Here is a 21,025-nt window from a genome sequence, read left to right as displayed (position 1 = left end):
GGCACATAGGAAGCATTAATAAATGCTTATTCCTTCTTTCCTTTCTTCCTCTCTTCTTCCAACTTTCTCTATCTTCTTTAAAGCCACCACCATCCTTCTAATCTCCCAGGTTTGTAGACTTCTCACTCTTTCTCACTTCAAACACTGAACCAGTTGCACAAAGCTTGCTATTTCTATCTTTCTAACATCTCTCATATCTTACCCCTTCCCTCCACTCACACAATTACCATGTTAGGCCCTCATCACCCCTCTCCTCAATTATTACAAAAACTTATTAACTGGCCTCCCTGATTCAAATCTCTCACCACTCATCTATCCTACATAATTCTGCCAAAGTGATTTTCCTTAATTGTAGAGCTGAACATATTATCTCCTTACTCAACCAATTCCAGTGGCTTCCTTTTACCTTTAAAATAAAATGTAAACTCTGTTCAGCTTTCAAAGTCCTACACAACCTGGCCCTGACCTATCTTTCCACCTCTCTGTACATTAATCTACTCCTGTACTATGTGATCTTGCCAAACTAAGCTTCTCTCTGTTTCTCAAACACAACACTCCATTCCCCCTCTGTGCCCTTTTTTGGCTGTCCTACATGCCTGAAATGCACTCTCTCATTCTGGCCTCAAAGAGTCCCTCTCTTTCTTCATGATGGAACTCAGGTAGCACCTTCTGCATGAAGCCTTTTCTGATCCCCCTAAAGAACTCTGTATTAGTGCCTTCCCTCTCAACCAACTTTGTACTGAAATACTTTGGATATATTTGTATTTATTAACTTTATGTTTATTCTATATTTAATAAATGTATATATACATATATGCATATTGTGTATATCTATTTGCTACCTTTCTTGCTACCCTCATTAGAATGTAATCTCCTTGCACAGCATGGAGTAGGTACTTAATAAATAGTTATTGATGGACTGATTGCTTGACTAGGAAGGTAGAAGTTTTATTTTCTTCTACCCTAGTCATACCAAATCTGGAGTAGTGTGTTCAGTTCTGATTGTTGCATTTTACCATGGACATTGATAAACTGGAAGGGGTCCAGAGAAAAGTGGCCAGTATAGCGAGAGGACAGTAGACCAGAAAGAGTCCATACAAGGATCAGCTGAAGGAGCTAGAAATGTTTAAGCAGAGAAGAGATGACTTGTTTGGATACAAAATAGTTATTCTCAAGTATCTGGAGAACTATCATGCACAAGAGATTAGGTTTGGTTTTTTGGCCTCCAGAAGGCAAGACCATTACAGGGCGAAGGTATAGACAGGCAAAGGCAAATTTAGCCAAAATGTAAGGGAAAACTTCTCAACAGAGCTCTCCAGAAATGGAATGAGCTAATGTAAAAAATATTGAATTCTATGGGTAGGCTGAGACAATAGAATAAAAATGACAATACTATCTAAATTAATTTACTTAGTGCCATACTAAACTACCAAAGGAATACTTTATAGGGCAAAGGGAAAAAAAATCATCTGAAGGAACAATAGGTCAGGAATATTAAGGGATTAATGAAAAAAAAGTAGAAAGGAAAGATGTCTAGCAGTACCAGATCCCAAATTATACAACAAAGCCATAATCATCAAAACAATTTGGTAATGGGTAAGAAATAGAGAGGTTGATTAGTAGAACAGATTAAGTACACAATATACAGAAGCAAATGAGCACAGTAACCTAATATTTGGTAAACCCAAAGATCCCAAATATCCCAGGCAAGAACTCACTACCAAAAAAAATTTGAGAAATCTGGAAATCAGCCTGTTAAACAAAACAAAACAAAAAATAACCTAGGTGTACACCAGGGGCAGGGCACCTGCGGCCTCAAGGCCACATGTGGCCTTCTAGGTCCCCAAGTGTATCCTTTTGACTAATCCAAACTTCACAGAATGAATCCCCTTAACAAAAGGATTTGTTTTGTAAAACTTAGACTTAGTCAAAAGGCTGCACTCAAGGACCTAGAAGGCCACATGTGGCCTTGAGGCCATAGATACCTCACCCCTGGTATAGACCAATAGCTCACATGGTATACCAAGACAATCTCCAAATGGGTAAACAGTTTTGTCATAAAAGGTAACCGCATGCCCAAATTAGAGGTTCATGGAAGAAATTATCTGTCAGATCTTTGGAGAGGGGAAGTGGTTTTCTTTTTTTTTAACATAAATTTATTTATTTTTAGTTTTCAACATTTACTTCCACAAGATTTTGAGTTCCAAATTTTCACCCCATCTCACCCCTCCCCCACCCCAAGATGGCATGCATTCTGAATACCCTTTCCCCTAGTCTGCCCTCTCTTCTATCTCTCCACCCCTTCTCTTATCCCCCTCCCCTTCTATTTTCCTGTAGGGCAGGATAGACTTCTGTACCCCATTTCCTGTATTTCTTATTTCCCAGCTGCATGTGCAAATGCTTTTTTAAAAAATATGTGTTTTTAAAACTTTGGGTTCCAAATTTTCTCCCTTCCTCTCCCCCCCGCCCCGCCTCATTGAAAAGGCAAGCGACTCAATATTGGTTATACATGTGCAGTCTGCAAAACACTTCCATAGTAGACATGTTGTGAAAAACTAACTCTATTTCCCTTAATCCTATCCTGCCCCCCCATTTATCCTATTCTTTTTGACCCTGTCCCTCCTCAGAAGTATTTGTTTCTGATCACCCCCTTTCCCAATCTGCCCGCCTCTCTATCACCCCCCTGCTCTCTTGTCCCCTCCCCCCATTTTCCTATAGGGTAAGACAGATTTCCATACCCAATTGAATGTGTATATTATTCGGAGAGGGGAAGTGTTTATGATCAAATGAGAAATGGAGAAGTTCACAGAAAGTAAAATGGAAATTTTTGATTACATAAAATACAAAGATTTGAGCATAAGCAAAACCAATTTGGCTAAAATGAAAAGAGAAACCAGAAACTGGGGGGAAATCTTTGCAGCAAGTTCCTCTGATAAATGCTTCATTTTTAAGATCTATAGGGAACCGAGTCAAATTTATAAGAGTAAAAGCCATTTTCCAATTGATAAATGGTCAAAGGTTTTGAATAGGCAATTTTCAGAGGAAGAAATCCAAGTTATCAATAAGCATATGAAAAAATATTCTAAATCACTGATAATTAGACAAATATGAATTAAACAATTCTGAGGCACCACCTGACATACATCAGATTGGCAAAAATGACAAATGTGGGAAAACAAGTACATTAACGCACCATTTATGGAACTGTAGATTGGTTTAGCTATTTTGAAAAATACTTTGGAACTATGCCGAAAAAGCTATTAAATGAGGCATACCTTTTGACTCAGCAATACTGCTACCTAAGTCTATATCCCAAAGAGATGAAAGAAAGAGGAAAAGGATCCATATGTTCAAAAATATTTATAGCAGCTCTTTTTGTGGTGGTAAAGCATTACAAACTATTGAGGGGGTAACCTATCAATTGGGGAATGGCTGAATAAATTAGGGTATATGAATGTGATAGAATAGTTTTATGTTATAAGAAAGATGAAGGGGATGGTTTCAGCAAAACCTAGAAAGAGTCATACGAAGTAATGCAAACTGAAGTAAGCAGAACCAGGTGAACAATTAATACAATAACAGTAGTGTAAAGACAGACTTAGAAAGACTTACGAACTGTAATTAACAAAATAACCAACCACATCTCAGAAGACTCATGATGAAACATGCTAGCCATCTTCAGTTAGAGAAGAGATAGATTCAAACATACAGGTTAAGCTTTACATTTTTGGTTTTTGGACATGGCCAATGTGGGGAATTTGTTTTGCTTAACTATACATGTTTATAGCAGGTTTTGTTTTTCTGACTTTCTCAATGGAAAGGGGAGAAGGAGAGGTGATAAGGAGAAAATCTAGATCTGAAAATAAAATAAAATTGAACTTCTTTTTTAAAAAGTACTCAGCATAAAGCCCTGGACATAGTATGCATTCACTGAATGTTTACTGAAAGTCTTTTCAAAAGAAAACTTTTAAATAAGTGGTCAAAGGCTATGAAGAGGCGGTTTTCAGAAGATGAAGTGAAAACTAACAAAATTCATATGAAAGAATTTTCTAAATCACTAATAAGAAAAGAATAAATCAAAACAACTCTGATTTGTCACATCAGACCCATTAGGCTGCTGTTGCCATCCAGTCATTTTTAGTCACGTCTGACTGTGACCCCACTTGGGGTTTTCTTGGCAAAGATATTGGAGTGGTTTGCCATTTCCTTCTCTGGCTCATTTTACAGATGCGGAAACCAAGGCAAAAAGGATTAAGTGATTTGCCCAGGGTCACATAGCTAGTGTCTGAGGCCAGATTTGAATTCAGGAAAATGAGTCTTCCTGACTCCAGGTATGGACCTCTATGCACTATGGTGCCACCTAGCTGCCTCAGCCTATTAGATTGGCAATGTGAAATTGAAAATGGATTTTAATTCTATTTTAATTATTTAATTCTATCTGTTTATACTTAATTAAGCCAGCATAGGTTTACTATTCTCCTTCTCTGTGTCAGTCTAAATCCCTTACCCATGCAGCTGTACTCAGGTAGGGGCAACTAAGTGATGTAGTGGATAGAGTGCCTGATAAAGTATGGAGCACCTGAGTTTAAATCCAGCCTAACACTATAAAAGATCCTATTATTCCTAAGTCAGGGTCTTTGGCTCCTAAGTACCCAATAACCCCTCTTATTGGTAAATGCCAGGCTTGCCAATACAGGGAACATTCCTGGAACTTTATTGCCTCAGTTTACCTTAATTTCTATCATGACCACTGGCAACCAGGAAGGGATTCAAGTGAGGGATCCCGAATCCCACAACAACCCTCTCAAAGACCCCCTGTGAAGCCCCAGTAGATTTCTATCGAGGGATATCTTTGCAGAGGGCCACCCCAGGAACAGACTCCCCCTTGGGTCTTACCCAACTTCTTCCAAGCCAACGTATTGTAGGCTCTTCCTCTACCGGAAGAGTAGGTGGAATCTGTAAGCTTTTTTTCTACAGGAAGAGTAGGTGGAATCTATAAGCTTTTTACCAAGAGTTGGTGGGCCTGTAGGCTCTTTAGTGACAGCTAGTGGAAACAGAGCTCTAAAGAGTATTATGTGCACTATCAAATAGATTCCATTAGGTGTTTCTAATTGACTACTGCAATCCCTCTATTGGACTTAAAGGGGAATTTCAACTACTGCCAATTTTTTTGTGTCACCTCATTTTTAGGAAGGTGCCCAGGCAAAGAGTCTTGAAGGGGGAGCGCTTTCTTTCCCTGCTAGATAGGTCTTAGCTTTCATTTTTAGAGAGAGTTAAGGAGGAAAACTCTTGTCAGGAGGTGCTTCTGTGTCTGTATCTTTTTGTGTTTCTGTGTTGGGATAGAATAAATTAACTTTTCTTGGGGCCTTGAAAAGTAAGCATAGGCATAAGTATAGAACATAATCAGTCTTAAACATAAAGTGGCTATGAATTGATTGTTTGTGGGTATTGTATCTTTGTGGTACCTCAAAACTGTAGAGTTTGTTTTAGAAGAAGAAACAATTACATACAAATTGCTTTTATTGTTTTAGGGAGGGAGGTTTTTTCACTCTAGTTTTAAAAGTTTCAGATCACTAGCAAAAAAAAAGGAAGTCAGCTTCAATAAGATTTCAAAGACAGTGTACAATTTGAATTTTCTTCTTGATCACAAAAAGAGAGGAGTCTGTTTAAATCAAGGAGAGACTTGAGGTGAGTGAAGAAACATTAAGCTTAAGTAAAAATTGGTTTCAAATATAAGGAATTATAAATACATGTTAGTTGGGTTCTGAAGCTAAATTTTGTAGATTACGGCTACTTGTGCTGTCCATCCCAGAATTTGGAATATTTTTCAATTTCCAGAAGGCATTTCTAACTGCTTTTTTTTAAATAACAAAATTTGAGTGATCTGCATGATACCTGAATTATTAATTTAGCTTTTGTTAACTTTTCTCAACCAGAACTTAAGAAGCATTTTTTGAAAAAGAATTGCTCAGGGTAGCATGAGAAAGGAATTGATGAGTTAAAAGATACAGCCCAGTGTGTCTACTAGAGAAGAGAGACAAAGAAAAAGAAAGATCTAAATCTAGGGCCCAGGCTAGATGTTTCTACTGTCTAAAACAAAGTCACGTTGCTAAGAATTGCAAAAAGGAAGAGGTGAGTATAGTTGTGGAATAGGTATTACACAAAGAAGGATTTGAGGAATAAAGAGAACCCTTAAGATAAAACTAGCCCTAGGGAATATTAGAGATAGGTTATTGCTGTTGGGCTTAATTTTCATGTTGTCACCCAACATTTGACATCAGGGCAATATGTTTAGAAACTGTAAAAATATGTTTTTGTCTTTAAAGAATAATTTGATCAAGATTTCTCTATATTAGCCTTGAATGTAATCAATTTAAAATGTCAAAAATTAGTATTTGAAAATATATGTTATTATTGTAAAACCATTGAATAAGAAATGTTAAAAATTCAAAAACGCAACTCTCTTGAATTGGAAATTACCAAGTATCAATATAATTTTAAAAGGAAAAACCTATCAAACATTTAACTGGATATTTCAAAGAAAGGATGGGAATATTGAATCTACAGATACTTTATCTAGATTATGAAAAGTGAAGAGTGAATCAACTTTTAATCAGTCTTTCCCCAGAGAGTGACAAATTTATAGTTTAAAGAGGAAAGAGAAAAAGAGGAATTGACCCTGTTTACAAGTGTCAGTAAAAAGACACAGGTGCAGATGGCTCCTGAAACAGTTGGCAGCTCTGGCTCTTAAGAACTGCCTCCACAAAAAGGGAAAGACTTGTGACCAACAAACTTAAAAGTAAGTAAACTTCAATTTGCAAGAATGTTTTGTGAACTTAATTATTTAAGTAAACCAGAGACAAAGACCTAGAGACAGAAACATTTAAAATAATTGTAATAGTTTTTTTATTTCTACAGATGAAGGCAAAGTATTTTTAAAAAAATTTTTTAATGTAATAAGGACAACTAGGGAATTAAAAAGAAGTTACATTAAGTGCTTTACTTAAGCAGTAGTGCCTTTTCTAGTCACTTAACATATTGCTAAAATCACAATGAATATTTTTAATATTTATTTGAACAAAATATGTTACTTACGTTTAGAAGTAACTAAATGTTAGGCCAAAAGGGGTAAGTCTGTTTTAAAAGCTAGTATGCATTGTTAGTCCCTGCAGCACTGTCCATTGTAATAGCACTTTCAACTTATTGTGGATTTTCTCATTTTCCTTAAACTCATAAAGGCAGTATGACATCTAAGTACAATATTGTTTTATTAACTATATGAGCCAGTTGACACTGAATGTTATTGAACAAGAGATTAATTTTTAAAATAATTAATTAATAAATGCTGAAATTGCAAAGGAAAGGTTCAGGAAAATTAGTTCTACTGACAATCTAGGATATTATTAGGAAATTAAATAGAAGAGAATTGAGAAAGCTTTTCCTGCAATTTTAGATAGATACTTGTTAGTGTTCAATTGTTTCAGTCATGTCTGACTTTTTCTGACCCCTTTTGGAGTTTTCTTGGCAAAGATACTACAGTGATTTGCCATTACCTTCTCCAGAAAATTGAGGCAAACAGGTTTAAGTGACTTGCCTAGGGTTACCCGGCTAATGTCTGAGGCCAAATTTGAACTCATGCCTTCCTGATGCCAGGGCCAGCACTTTACTCACTGTGCCACCTACCTGCCCTGTCCTAGAAAAAAAAAAAAAAGAAAAGAAAAAGGAAAAAGAAAAACCCTTCCCAAGGTTAATACTGCAGAAAGTGGCAAATGACACTGAGTTAAAAGTGAGGTCACCCTCTTAAAGCATACAGTGAGGCTGCATTAAGAACACAAAGGAATAGGGGGCAGCTAGGTGGTACAGTGTATAGAGCACCGGCCCTGAATTCAGGAGGACCTGAGTTCAAATTTGACCTCAGACCAAACACTTGACATTAGCTGTGTGACCCTAGGCAAGTCAATTAACCCCAACTGCCTAAAACAAAACAAACAAACAAACAAAGAACACAAAGGAATAGATTTAGCTTTTTGAGTGATTTAAACAGAACAAAGAAAAGGTTTATAGGAATGTGAAAAATGCCACTAGGAATCTCTGAAAATAAACCAAATTGATAACAAGAGGCTTTAGATTTTAAAATCCTAATATCTAATGTCTCTGAATAAATTGAGATTTTGAATGGTATTATTTGTGATTGTAAAACCAGAGATGATTTAACTTGATTAAGGTTTATCTTAAAACTAATTTAAGGTGAGATGTGTTCTCCTATTAGGATAATTGTGGTAGATTAGAACTTAATACAAACTGCAATTGCTTTTTGACATTATGAAATTTATAGGTTGTATGACCTTAGGCATGTTATTTCACCTCTGTTTATCATAGTTTATTAATCTGTAAAGTGGATAAAAATAGCACCTACCCCCAAGGGTTGTTGGGAGGACCAAATGATTGTGAAATGTTTAACCAATGCCTAACATAAATCTGGTAAATCATTGTATTAGAAATATTGTTAGAAAAGTAATTTTTCTTTTTACCTGAATTCTCTTTGGTTATAGATTCAATTGTTTTAAAAATATGTAAAGATGTTTGAAAACTATTTAGAAATGTAATAGATAATGGTAATAATTTCTGTAAATTTGATAAAGCAAAGATCTCTTAAGATGTCCTTATCTATGAAATGCAAAGTCCTAGATCTTACCAGCCCTGCAAATGGCTTAAAGCAGGGGTGGGGAACTTTGGGCCTCAAGGTTTCATGTGGCCTTTTGACCTTTTATTAAAGGGATTTGTTCTGTGAAGTTTGGATTCAGTCAAAGGGATGCACTTGAGGACCTTGAGGGCCACATGTAGCCTCAAGGTTGTACTTCTAAGATTTCAAAAACTAGCCCCACACCCAGGTTAGAGTGTGGCAATATAATTAAGTTGGGAATAATAACAATACATTTTAAGGTTCCCTACACCCATAAAATCATGGGTCGATCTAGAGGTTACAAAGAGGAGCAAATCAATTCCTATCTCTGCCAATTAGACAGCACTGCCCTGAGATGGGGCAGCTAGGTGGCACAATGAATAGAGCACTGGGCCTGAAGTCAGGAAGACTCATCTTTATGAATTCACATCCAACCTCAGACACTTACTAGCTCTGTGACCCTGGGCAAGTCACTTAATCCTGTTTGCCTGTTCCTCATCTGTAAAATGGAACTGCAGAAGGAAATAGCAAATCTCTCTAGTATCTTTGCCAAGAAAACCCCAAAATGGGATCACAGAGAGTCAGACACAACTGAACTAAAGCCCTAAGAGTCATGAAACCTTAACTTCTTAGTATCCTAAGTGTTCTAAGATTAAAAGCTACAGAGTAAATTTGACAATTTGTGGAAGAAGTTAAGACATTTGACATTTAAGCCTACTGATCTCATTAGTCAAAGTGGGAGAAATTCTGATGAAGGAACACAGAGAAAGCAGTTAGCAGCCTTCCTGCTTCTAGCTCATTTCTGAGAAGTACATTTTAACCTTAATTAGAATTTTCGATATAAGAAACTTTGGTGTTATTTAAATTGATATGTTAACATGAAATAAATAATAATTGACAGTTACCAACTATACCCTAGCCCTAAAATGTCGATTTCCTTAGAAGCTTGGGGAGAACTCAGAAGTTTGCTTAGAGTATAAAAGTAACTTTATGATGATTTGTGATTATGAAAACAAAGGTAACCAGTAACATCCTCATCCTGTGCTGTGATCACTGACATTTTGCTATTTTTTTTTTTGGTGAGGCAATTAGGGTTAAGTGACTTGACCAGCCACACAGCTAGTGAATGTTATGCGTCTGAGGCTGGATTTGAACTCGGGTCCTCCTGACTCCAGGACCAGTGCTCTATCCACTGCACCACCTAGCTACCCCCACATCTTGCTGTTTGAGGTTAAATATCACACCACTTTAATTCAATATTGTTTTAAGTTTTTATTTCAGATGGTGCTGTGAAGCCAGTAGTCTACTTTTGCAAAGGAAATACAGTCTGAGGACTAGCACAAGTGGATGTCTGTGCTTAAGTGTTGTCTGTCCTATGACATCATAGGGTAATGTCTTGACTTGAACATGAATTGGACTTAAGTGAGGCAGAGTTGCACAAAGTTGTCAGCCTCACTCTTTCTTCCAGACTCATTGAAGTCCAGTAACAGAAAAACGATCAAGATGACTAGCAATGGCTCAGGACACAGTGGATGACCAGGGTGACCATGTCTGACCAGCTCTAAGGGCTCTACATCACCTGCTTCCACCATTTTCATGGCTGTTGGAACAAACTGTTCTCATCTACCTATTACACTGGGAGAATTCTTCACATCCCTCATATCTCCCTGATAGGTTTAAGGCTTGTTGGCTACCCTCAACCTGGTTCAGCTCATCTGCCAAAATGGTTTTTATCAGGGTGTGGCTACTGTGCATGCTATAGCTTCTTGCAGCCACAGGTAAGAGTTGGGTGGCAGGTGGAGACCAAAGGTGGAGAAGCAGCCTTGAAAAGGACTTGGCAAACCCTAAAACCAGGAAGGCTAGTCACCCCTTAACACCCCTTACACCCCTTGAGAGTACAATTTTGCAAAGATAAAGGTAAGATCCTTGACTCAGTTTTCTATTGTGATATTTCCTCTCTGGATGTGAAATTTTCTCACCTGATTATTTCTGAGCCTGGTTTTGCTACTCTGTGAATCCTGTGAAACTTTACTGTATGACTGGCTCTCAGATATGACTCTTGCCTGGATTCAAACAGAGCTAGGGGAATATGTCCCTCCTTTTTCCTTTTATAGCAAATTTCTATGTTAGAGCAGGTGAATACTGAGGCATCTGAGTTACTGTGGGGCTCATGTTAAAAATACCAAGATGCCAGTAGGTAATATCAATTCTATATCCTAACCAACTAAATAATAAATAAATAAGTTTTTCAGCTTGTCAGCCCCTTTAGAATTGTGTGTTCATGTATGAGAATAATTTTTTGAAATATCTCTTTCTTTCAAGCTGATATGGTGATAATATCCACTTGAATGGGAATTGCATTTAGATGAAGATGTAATGGAAAACTTTTCAAAAGTGAATGGAGTGGGAAGATTTATTTTTAAAGTTTAATTTAGGGAGGAGGAAAGGGATAGAGGGGGAGAATTTAGAACTCAAAATTTTAAAAAAAGAATGTTAAAAATTTTTGTTTACATGTAATGGAGAAAAAATAAAGAAAAAGAGTTCTTCTAGCTCTTGAAAAACAAAAAAAACCCCTTAATTTAAAGAGTTTCAGAGCCTTACCTTCTGTGACATTTTAATAACACTTTTTTTTTGGACAAGGTAATTGGGGTTAAGTGACTTGCCCAGGCTCACACAGCTAGTAAGTGTTAAGTGTCTGGTCTGAGATCAGATTTGAACTCAGGTCCTCCTGACTCCAGGGCTGGTGCTCTATCCACTGTGCCACCTAGTTGCCCCTTTCTATGACATTTTAAAATGTTTAGTTTTTGATTTCTCAATAGCATAACAATTTTTTAACTTATATCACAGGGCAATTATAAGTAGTATAACTGATGGTTTTCTTTTTATGTACCTTAGCTTACATGTCTACTTTGGCAAATATTCATCTTTACCCAGAAGGGCTCATCTTAAAGTCTGACCTTCATGGATTTCTTTTTAAGAGTTTCCCTTTAGTCTGCTGATAGCAGTGTCCATATTGGATACAAGGTTTAGGTAACAACAGGTGACATGTATTTATGGGTTCCTGATGCTTGTGCTGGTTACTGCAATACCAAATTTAGGAGTGTGTACTAAATGGTACTGAGGTTTGTTCTGCAAAAGATTGTAGTGGAAACATCTAAGAATCTCTACAAATAACCCGAACCAGAGAAACAGATCTTGTAGGAGAAGTTCCTACCTTCAGAGCTACCCTGAGGACAAGTCTATTCCAGAACGCCAGAGAGATGTTTTCAGAAATCAGACAACTGCATGAGACATCTAAGCCCTAAGATATGATATGCTGATGAAATGGACATTGGAATGGGTTACCAGCAAGAAAACATAATGTTCAGCCTTCTCTTTCTTTTCTTCCCCATGAGCCACTGTCTCTGTAAGGCCTACTTACCGAAAGGGACTAACCCTGATGGAGTTTGTCAATGCCTGTATCACAGATTGTCTCAAAGACTAAGGGGTGAATTGTAATAGGCTTAAGTCTGATGGTATGGAAGCCATCCTCTCTCAGATTAGTCCCATTAAAATAGAATGCCTGGGATAAAATTTCTTTAGTCCCTATTCCCATATATTGGGGTTACAGCATAAGCACAAGCAGAGATATTAGCCCAAATTAGGGGGCTTGTGCCATGTCACAGGGCTTTTTTAGCCATAGCCTCATAATTGCCTTTTAGCTTTGATAAACTGATTCCTAAGAAACTCACAGTGGTGCATGTTGATTCAAATTTGTTATTCACAGTATTTTTGCTTCTGTAATCATTACTTCAGCTTTACTAAACATTATGAAGGGACACACATACATGACTTTTACTATCCTTTGATTTGTAACTTTAGTCAGGCTAAGTGATTCATGGAAACCATGGCCTCCCAAGAATCAAAGTGGGGAATTGTGAAACTGAAAACTGATTTTAATTCTATTTGTTAAGACTTAATCATGTCAGCATAGATTTACCATTCTCCTTCCCTGTGTGAGTCTAAATCCCTTACCCTTGCAAGTATACTCAGGTAACCTCAGGTCACTTGGGCCACAAGTCTATTCTTGTGATTCAGGTAATCTCAGGTCATTTAGGGCACAATTCTATTCTTGTGACTTGTCCCTACACCCCTGTAACTTCACCCATGGCCCATATTCAGAAGAAACTTGCCTAAAGGTCAATGTCATCAATCTAAACTATTGTAGCAACTTCCATGGCCTGAGAACTGATCTCATCTCCCAATGACTTAATGGAGGAGCTGAGATAACACTTATCCCACCTCTTCATTAAAATGTCTAGCCAATCAGAAGACGACATGCCTATGTTACCCGAGATTTGCTCTGTCATCTTATTTATCACTATAAAAGATCCTATTGTCCCTAACTCAGGGTCTTTGGCTACTGAGGAACCATTGACCTCTTTTATTGGTAAATGCCAGCTTTGCTAATAAAAGGAACATGCTTGAAACTTTATTGTGTCAGTTTACCTTAATTTCTATTACAACAGCAAAAATGACATAAAAGGGAAATGACAGCTGTTTGAGGAGCCATAAGAAGAGAGATGTACTGTTGCACTACTGATAGAACTATGAATTGGCCCAACCATTCTTGAAAACAAATTTAAATTGTACTAAAAAGTCCTTAAACTCTATATTCTGCTGTACCCCTACAACACTCCTCTTAGGCATATACCCCAAGGAGTCAAATACTAAGGGAAGGCTCCCATATTTGCAAAAATATTTGCAGCAGCACTTTTTGTAGTAGCAAAGAAACAACATGGGTGCCCATCCATTGGTAAAAAGCAGAATAAACTGTGGAATATGGATGTGATGAAATATTATTGTACTAACAGAAATGAAAATATGAAGAACCTGGACAAATTTGGAAAGAAATCACTTATATGAATTGATGCAGAGTAAAATAGGTAGAGCCAGGAAAATAATTTACACACTAATCACAAAATTGCAAAGGACATTTACACTGAAAGACTTCAGAACTCTGCTCACAGTGGTGACCAATAATGACTTTAAAGGACTAATAGTGAAGCCTGCCCTTCACCATTCAGCAGAGAGGTAATGGTATAGGGGTGATGAATAAAGCATGACATGACCAATATGATGATTTGTCTGGCTTGTTTATAGTTAAGCTATCTGTTACAAGGGAGGGCTCTATTAAGGAACAATGTGAAGTGATGGTGATGCTAAAAAAAATTATCAATAAGACTTAAAAAACAACAATCTTTTTTTCAGTTTTTTTCCACATTTCCCAGGAAAGCTAGTGGTCTTCTCTGAGATCTGAATTTCTAGACCTTCCTTCTCAGAGGCCAAAGGACCCACCCTCTGCCTCACATCTGCTACTTGCCTTTCCCAGGCCCCAGCACAAGCCCCAGTCCCACCTCACCATCACCAGCCTACCCCACAGTGGGTGGATGTGGTCTCCGTGAAGTGGAAGAACAGGGACCAGACGACACAGAAGAGAAAGGCCAAGAGGGGGCAGGAGACAGTAGCCACAGCCACAACAGTGAATCGCAGCCGGAACAGGGTTCCATCCCGCTCCAGAGGCAGTGGGACTTGGTACATTCTGTTGGACCTGCAGGGAGGGAAATGAGCAGAGGCATTAGAGGCCCAGGCTGGGGCTTTTCTCCATTAGTGAATATCACAGAATCTCAGAGCTGTAAAGGCCCTTACAGGTCAATGAACTATACTTCAGAAAACTGAGGACTGAAAGGTTGAAAGGTTTGTCCAGAGTCAGACAACTAGGCAACGGCTAAGATACAAGAATTAGAAGAGGCCCAAGAACAGGTTAGTTCTGGACAAAACAGTGGAAAATGTTTTAGACTAGAAGTCAAAAAACTGGGGTTTAAGTCCTAGCTATGACCCTAACTTGTAACGTGATCAATCAGGTCTTCTCTTTAAGCCTCAGTTTTCCTATCCAGAAAATGAGTGTGTTAGACTAAATCTCCGAGGTTTTTAATCATTTTTTTGTGTCATAGATCCCTTCAAAGTCTGGTAAAACCTAAGGACTCCCGAGAATCATGTTTTTAAATGCACAAAATAAAATATGAAGGATAATAAAGGAAACCAACTTTAATAAGTTCATGGACCCCTGGACTAAATGATTTATAAAGTCATTTCTAGCTATAAATCTTACTATCTGTAAAGTCCCTGGTATTAAGACATAAGCAAGTCTGTTCCTTGCCAGTCTCATCAGAGATTAGTGGTGGAGAAACTCAGAACTCCAGCTCAGACCAGGCCCCAATCTGACTTTCTGGTCTCTTGTTTTGCATCGCTAAGAATTTTCTCATAGAATCTCATCCAGAGGTTTAAGGTCAAAGGCAGAAACAGGTTTTGCTGTACTGGACACTTCTTTTGGGCTGCTTACATAGGGGTCTGTAATCAGGTGTACCCCACCCTGGGCTTCTTGGTGAGACCAGATTTATATGTGAGCAGCTAAACCCCATGAGACAGTATGTGCTAATTACTAAATGAAAGGTAGACAGAAAGTTGTATTAGATGTTCAGAGAAAGGAGAGAGTTTCCTGGAAGAAGTGGGCCTTGAGTAGGACCTTAAAGTATGAGGGGAAGATCTGGACAGAAAGACATGAGAGTTGCAAAGTGCAGGCCTGGAGTCAAAGGTAAGTCCAGTGGGGAAGGAGATATAGATATAGACATAGATAGAGATAGAGATATAGAGATAGAGATAGATATAGATATAGGTCCAAAGCTGGGCAATCTAGGCTGTGATCTCAAGAAAGGGGAATTTGGGGACTCCAGGAAAAAGCTAAAATGAAAGGCGGGATTGGTCATATAGGGGTCTGAGAATAGGCTAGATAACGTCTAGACAGTGGGAAGGGGAGAGTTAGAGAGGGAATAATAGGCTTGCTTCTACATCTTGGGACCCTGGGCCTTCCCCAGACCTCTTGGTGAGGGTTAGCCTTGACCAGGGCAGGACTTGTCAGCTTCCTTTCTCTCTCCCCCAGGATGAAAGAACAGGAAGCCAGGCTTTAATTGGATTCCATGAGACAATTCTTAATGCAATCCTAGAATCTACTACCCCTAAGCCTGCTCTCCCCTAACTCGACCCAGTTCAGCCCAATCTGCCCATAGAACCAACCAGAGGGGTTAGTCTGCTGATTTCAGCTGGTCAGAGCTGAATTCCCCTGGAACTACCTCATATGACTCTAATGCCAGGCCACCAGGCTCTTTTAGGAGCCAGAAGACCTTCCTCCCTTGACAGAGACCACAGACTTCAGTACTGACTCTAAGCCTAGGCATGGACCTTCTATCTTGTTCCTGGGCTGCTTTCGGGTGGGGCAAAGAGGGAAATTAGGCCCGCCCATTTTAGTTGGCTTGGTCTCTCACCAGACCTGCTTTACCTACATGCGAGCTGAGAGAACCACTCCCCAGGGAGGTCAGGATTCTGGGGCTCCAGCAGACAGGCAGCAGAGCACTTTCAGCATCAGGGCAGAGGCAGCAACTCCTGGTTCACATGGCACCCATTTGAAAGACTCTGCAAAATCAGGTTTACTCCCAAACTGATGAGAGGCATTCATAGAATTGTTTCCCCGATCTGTCATGTTCCAGAGCCCATGGAGGGTGGGGCTTCAGGGTGGGGGGAAGTTGGCTCATCTCCCTTTCAAACTCGAACTCTCCAGCAGGGGCTGTGTTTCCCTTCTAATGACTGGAGGCTTCTGGAGCAGAAAAGTGGACGATTCCTCCTCCTATTTCCCCCACAATCTCATCAGCAATAGTGTTAGGCACACAAGAGGGATCAGGATTGACCTGGGTTGATCTGAACAGGGTTGGGTAGATGAAGTGAATGCAATTTTGAGGCCAGCCAGCCAGCCAGCCAGCCAGCCACTAAGAAAGGGGGTAGTAAATGGCTCAAGGAACCCCTTCTCCTGCAGGCCACATGAATAATCCTGTGTCTAGTCTCTCTTCTCTAAACAGAAAAAGTCAGAGACACAAAGAGAAAGTGAAAGGGGAGAAAGAAATGGATAGGGAAAGAGACTTGTAGGTGGAGAGATGAACGGAAACAGAAGAGTGGAGGCACAGAAAAACACGCACATAGAGAATCGAAGACAGAGGAAAAGAGACACATATAGCAAGATGACACCAAAGACTCAGCACTAGACTTGGATTCAAGAAGATGTGAATTCAAATCCTGCCTCAAAAACTTACTACATTTATGTGACCCAGGGGGCAGGTCATTTAGCCCTTTCAGCCTCCATTTCCTCACTGGTAAAATTCAAGGGTTAGACTCTATGTCTTCTATCTCTAAATTCCATGCCTTTTCCTTTGAAACATGCTGCCTTGTATATTTGTTTCCCTGCATCCCCATGGCTCCCACCTGAGACCAGGTCTCAGTCAGTGTCTTCTGGCTAGCTTTCTGCCATAGACTCCTAATTGGCCTCCTCATTTCCAGTAACTCCCCCTCCATCCTTACCACCCAAGGGGCCAGAGTCATTTTCCCACAGGATAACTTTGAGCCTTGCTCAGGTAGCACCCATCGACTTCCCATGGGCCACAGAAAGTCAAGACTCCTAAGCTTTTCCTTAGAGACTCTGAGGTCTGTCTCCAAACCTGCCCCACCCCCACATACTCCATACCATGACCCCACCCACATCACACAGGGAATCAATTGATGGCAGAGCCAAGACTAGAACTCTGGTCTTCTCATTCCTATATCCAGGACTATTTTTACTCCACCAGCTCCTCATTGGAAAAGGGAGGTTGGCAAAATGACCCTCAGAGTCCATGCTGCTCCTGAAGACTGTGAAAAGACTTAGAAGTCTCAAAAATCATCCCACGAGTGTCCTTTCTTGATTCCCCAGTTGTTAGACCTTGAGGGACTAATTACTTTGTATGTAGTTATCTGTATCTGTTGCTTCTTCCCAGTAGAATGTAAGCTCCTTAAAGGCCACAGCCTATTGGCTTTTTTTTTTTTGGTCTTCCTATCCTCAGCACAGCGTCTTGTACAAAGTAGTCACCCAAATGTTCCTTGAACTGAATTCTCAGAACTGAAAAGGACCTCATAAGACATCTATTCCAAAGTCCCTCCCTATCAAAGAACCCCTTTATTCATCTGCTTAAAAGCTCTAGTTGAGGGAAAGTTCATTTCTTCTTAAGGCAGCCTGTTCCTTAGTGGGACAATTTTGATTGTCAGAAAGTTTTCTCCTACCTCAAACTGAAATCTATTGTCCTATAACATTTCCTCATTGGTCTTAGTTGTGCCAGGTGTGGCCACATAATGAATCTCCCCACTGGCCAGTGGAAAAGCAGGATAAGCCCAATGAGCCTATTACTGATCTTCATCAAAGATTTGGGGAAGCTTTAAAAAAAATTACAGAATCACAGAATACCAGTTTTGGTGGGGACCATAAAGGCCATCTAGTCCTCCAACCCATACCATAACAGAAAATCCCTACAAGAGGCTGGACAAATGATCATTAAACATCCTCCTCCCACCAACTCCATTTGAAATCTTCAACTGACAGGAAACATTACTATCAAAAGAGACCATTTGACTTTTAGAGAATTCTATGAAATTTCCCCTTAGAAAGTGGACTCTTTGCAATACTATTACTATTTACCAATTATAATACTTTCCCCTTAATAATCTTGTAAGGTTGGTGAGAGAAGGATTATTGTTCCCATTTTACAGATGTTAACTAAGACTCAAAGAGAAGTGACTTGCCCAGGGTCATATGGCTAGTAAATCACCGATCCCAGACTAGAACCCAAATCTCATGACCCTCAGATCAGGTCTCTTTCCCCTACACCACGAAGAAATCTTCATAATAATAATGATATGTCTTCATACATAGAGGCTAGGAGATACCAGTCATTACCCATCCCTTATTTCCTCTGCTCCTCCGAACAGGTCATTATGGGAGGCCCAGACTGGGTTCTTCTAAATGAGGAAGCTGAGGCCCATAAAGTGTAAGAGACTTGCCCAAGGTTACATAGCTACTCTGGCTGTGTGGTACGAAAGGGCTGTAAACTGTGTCCTCTTCGATTATACACCTCAGGGCTTTCCCTGCCTGAGGTGGTTAAAGATTCATCATCCTTCCGCCAGGTCACCTAGATTCCGAAGCAGTGGAACATGAAAATGAAAAGGTGTGGGGGACAGACGGGGGTCCGCCGGTGAGAAAGCCACAAACCTCGGTAGGAGGCGGGAGGAAGTAAGAGGTGCTCTCGGGCTTGGGACACGCGTGGTTCCAGGGATAGGTGGGCACCACAAGTGTGGCGCAGAAGGGCTGCCTACCCCCACTCCCGGCTCCCTCGAAGGGTAGGCTGGGATGTGAAATAGAGTCCGGCCGCTTAGGGTCTTAGGGCCATGCGGATCCCGGGGGAGGGACCGAGGTGCCGGGAGGACAGGGGAGGGGAAGGGGAAGGCGAAGGTGGGGACGCCCACGGGCAAAGTCGGGTGGGGGCACGGAAGCCGGACCACGCGTGGTCGCGCCCTCCACGGGCCCGGAGTGAGCCCGCGTACCCTCTCCTTCCTAGTCCAGGCAGCTGGAGGCCCACCTTGCTTCATTCCCCCCAGGTCGCGGCCACTTACCCCGGGGCGGCCGGACGGCCGGGGTCCGCAAGCGACAAGGCCGCGCCCGCGCAGGCCCGAGAGCCGGGCCGGAGAGGCGGGGTCGGGAGGCGGAGCCAGAGCTGGGGAAGGGATTGGCGACTGGAACCCCTGCCTTTGGGGGCCCCTTCCCTCTGCTCCCTGCCCCAAATCCCTCTCCACTCACCCTGTAGCTCCTGGGGACGAAGGGGGGGCAAGACCTGGCTGTGCGCCCCGTCTCTCCCTTCCCACTTCTTCAAAACCCCCATGTCCTCTTATTCCTCTCCTACCCACCTCTCTGTGACTCTAAACCCACTCTGCAGCCCAAACGTCCCCCTCAGGTCTGCCACAATAGCTCTGTCTCCCGCGCCAGAGCAAGCCCTGGGCAGACCCCGAGCAGACCCCGAGCCCCGCAGGGCAGAAAGCAATCTGGTCCTTGTCCTTGCAGGAAAACCCGAGAGCGCCCCTGTTTCCTCTGAAGATGATTGTGAACCTCAGTCCGTGTTCCCTACTGCAGAGATCAGGAATCCAGTCCTTTTCTCAGAGCACAAATCAGGACGCCTGGCTCCTTATCCCCCAGCAGAGATCGGACATCTTGATACTTCGGGAAAGGGGTCTGGGAACACCATTGGTAGTAGAGGAATAAGAAATCTACCAATCCATCAATAAATATTTGTTAAGCAGCCGCTATGTGCAAAGCCCCGTGTTAAATGCTGGGAATACAAAGACCAAAATCAAAGTCACTGACTTCTAGGATCGTGCCTTCTCTTGGGGGAGACAGTATGGATATATCTAAGTATATACTAGATACAGACAAAATAAATGCGAACTAATTTCTGTTTGCCCAGGCATAGGGAGGGCTTTGAGCTACAAGTCCCTTCTAGCCGTTTCTGGTGCCAAAGAGTTCAGTGTAGTCCGGGAGAGGGCGCCTTACACCTTAACTTAGCCCTGGGAATGCAGGAGCCAGCTCCCAAAAAGGGAGAGATAGGATCGACTACATACAGTAGTCTGGGACTCAGCTATCTGTGGAATATTCCCTCCAGGAAACTTCCTTCCCTAATCAACAAATATTTATTCCCTATATTCAGTCTCCCTAACTAGGAAACATTTCCTTTTCCTTCAGCAGGTTCCAGGTGCCCCAGCTTTGTCTTAATGTAGGTCAGGGGGCCATTCAGGATGCCAGAAAAGAACTAGATCTAAGTAAACCTCTTAATGGTTCCATAATAATAACAACAAAAATACTTCAAGTCTAACCCATCTACTGTAATTCCACCCCTTTTGTCTTCTTCCAGAACTTATAAGGGGAAAGAAGCAAGCATCCCTTTTCTCTCTGGCATTTAATCTATCCTATCACACGTCTCCCTTCAGTCAGTCTGCCATGTTAAGTAAAGCATTTAAAAACCCTGAAGACGCAAAGAAAAAGGAGAAAATGTAGTTCGTGCCTTCAAGGAACTCATACTGTAATGGGAAAAACAACGTGTAAATGTATGGATGTATATATGTAAATGTATATATATGGTATGTGTGTAAATATACATATATGATAAATACAGTATAAATGGAAGGTAATCTCAGAATGAAAACTGCGAATTGAACTGAGTCTTGAAGGAAGTCAGGAAAGCCAATTCTAAAATCCTATGATTTGCCTTCTAAATGCCAAATCCAGTGATTTTATTTTCAGATTTTATTCTCTTTGATTGTTGCTTCTGACATCACTAACTACATCCTCCTACTGAATACTTTCTTGGCTTCATTGACTTCATACTCTCCTGGTTCTCCCAT

The 21,025-nt window shown here is 40.6% G+C and overlaps 1 protein-coding gene and 2 long non-coding RNA genes across 6 annotated transcripts in view; 2 read left to right on the top strand and 1 right to left on the bottom strand.

Annotated features, from left to right (window-relative positions):
• Positions 1 to 19,527, bottom strand: part of PGAP2 (post-GPI attachment to proteins 2) — a 37,566-nt gene extending 18,039 nt beyond the window's left edge. Inside the window, exons 1-3 of one of the 4 annotated variants that reach the window (XM_020967677.1) lie at positions 19,247 to 19,327; positions 16,059 to 16,192; positions 14,099 to 14,273 (exon numbers count right to left, since the gene is read on the bottom strand). In XM_020967677.1, the coding sequence (XP_020823336.1) occupies positions 14,099 to 14,263 (165 nt within the window). In that variant the 5' untranslated portion in view covers positions 14,264 to 14,273; positions 16,059 to 16,192; positions 19,247 to 19,327. Of the gene's footprint in view, positions 1 to 14,098; positions 14,274 to 16,058; positions 16,193 to 18,845; positions 19,102 to 19,246 lie in introns of those variants that run through there. The other 3 variants (XM_020967676.1, XM_020967675.2, XM_020967674.2) reach the window with 3 other exon arrangements.
• On the top strand, positions 1,980 to 13,152 carry LOC144458234 (uncharacterized). Its single transcript, XR_013487827.1, has 2 exons — positions 1,980 to 6,799; positions 9,953 to 13,152. It is a non-coding gene; the product is annotated as an uncharacterized LOC144458234 (long non-coding RNA).
• Positions 18,613 to 19,929, top strand: LOC144458233 (uncharacterized). The gene is made up of 2 exons (XR_013487826.1): positions 18,613 to 18,849; positions 19,692 to 19,929. It is a non-coding gene; the product is annotated as an uncharacterized LOC144458233 (long non-coding RNA).
• Positions 19,930 to 21,025: the final 1,096 nt, after the last annotated feature.

Source organism: Phascolarctos cinereus, unplaced genomic scaffold, assembly GCF_003287225.1.
Source record: "Phascolarctos cinereus isolate Bilbo 61053 unplaced genomic scaffold, phaCin_HiC Scaffold_726;HRSCAF=1367, whole genome shotgun sequence".
Classification (NCBI taxonomy): domain Eukaryota; kingdom Metazoa; phylum Chordata; class Mammalia; order Diprotodontia; family Phascolarctidae; genus Phascolarctos; species Phascolarctos cinereus.
The sequence above is the reverse complement of the archived record's forward strand: the minus strand, read 5'-3'. Positions and strand labels throughout refer to the sequence as shown.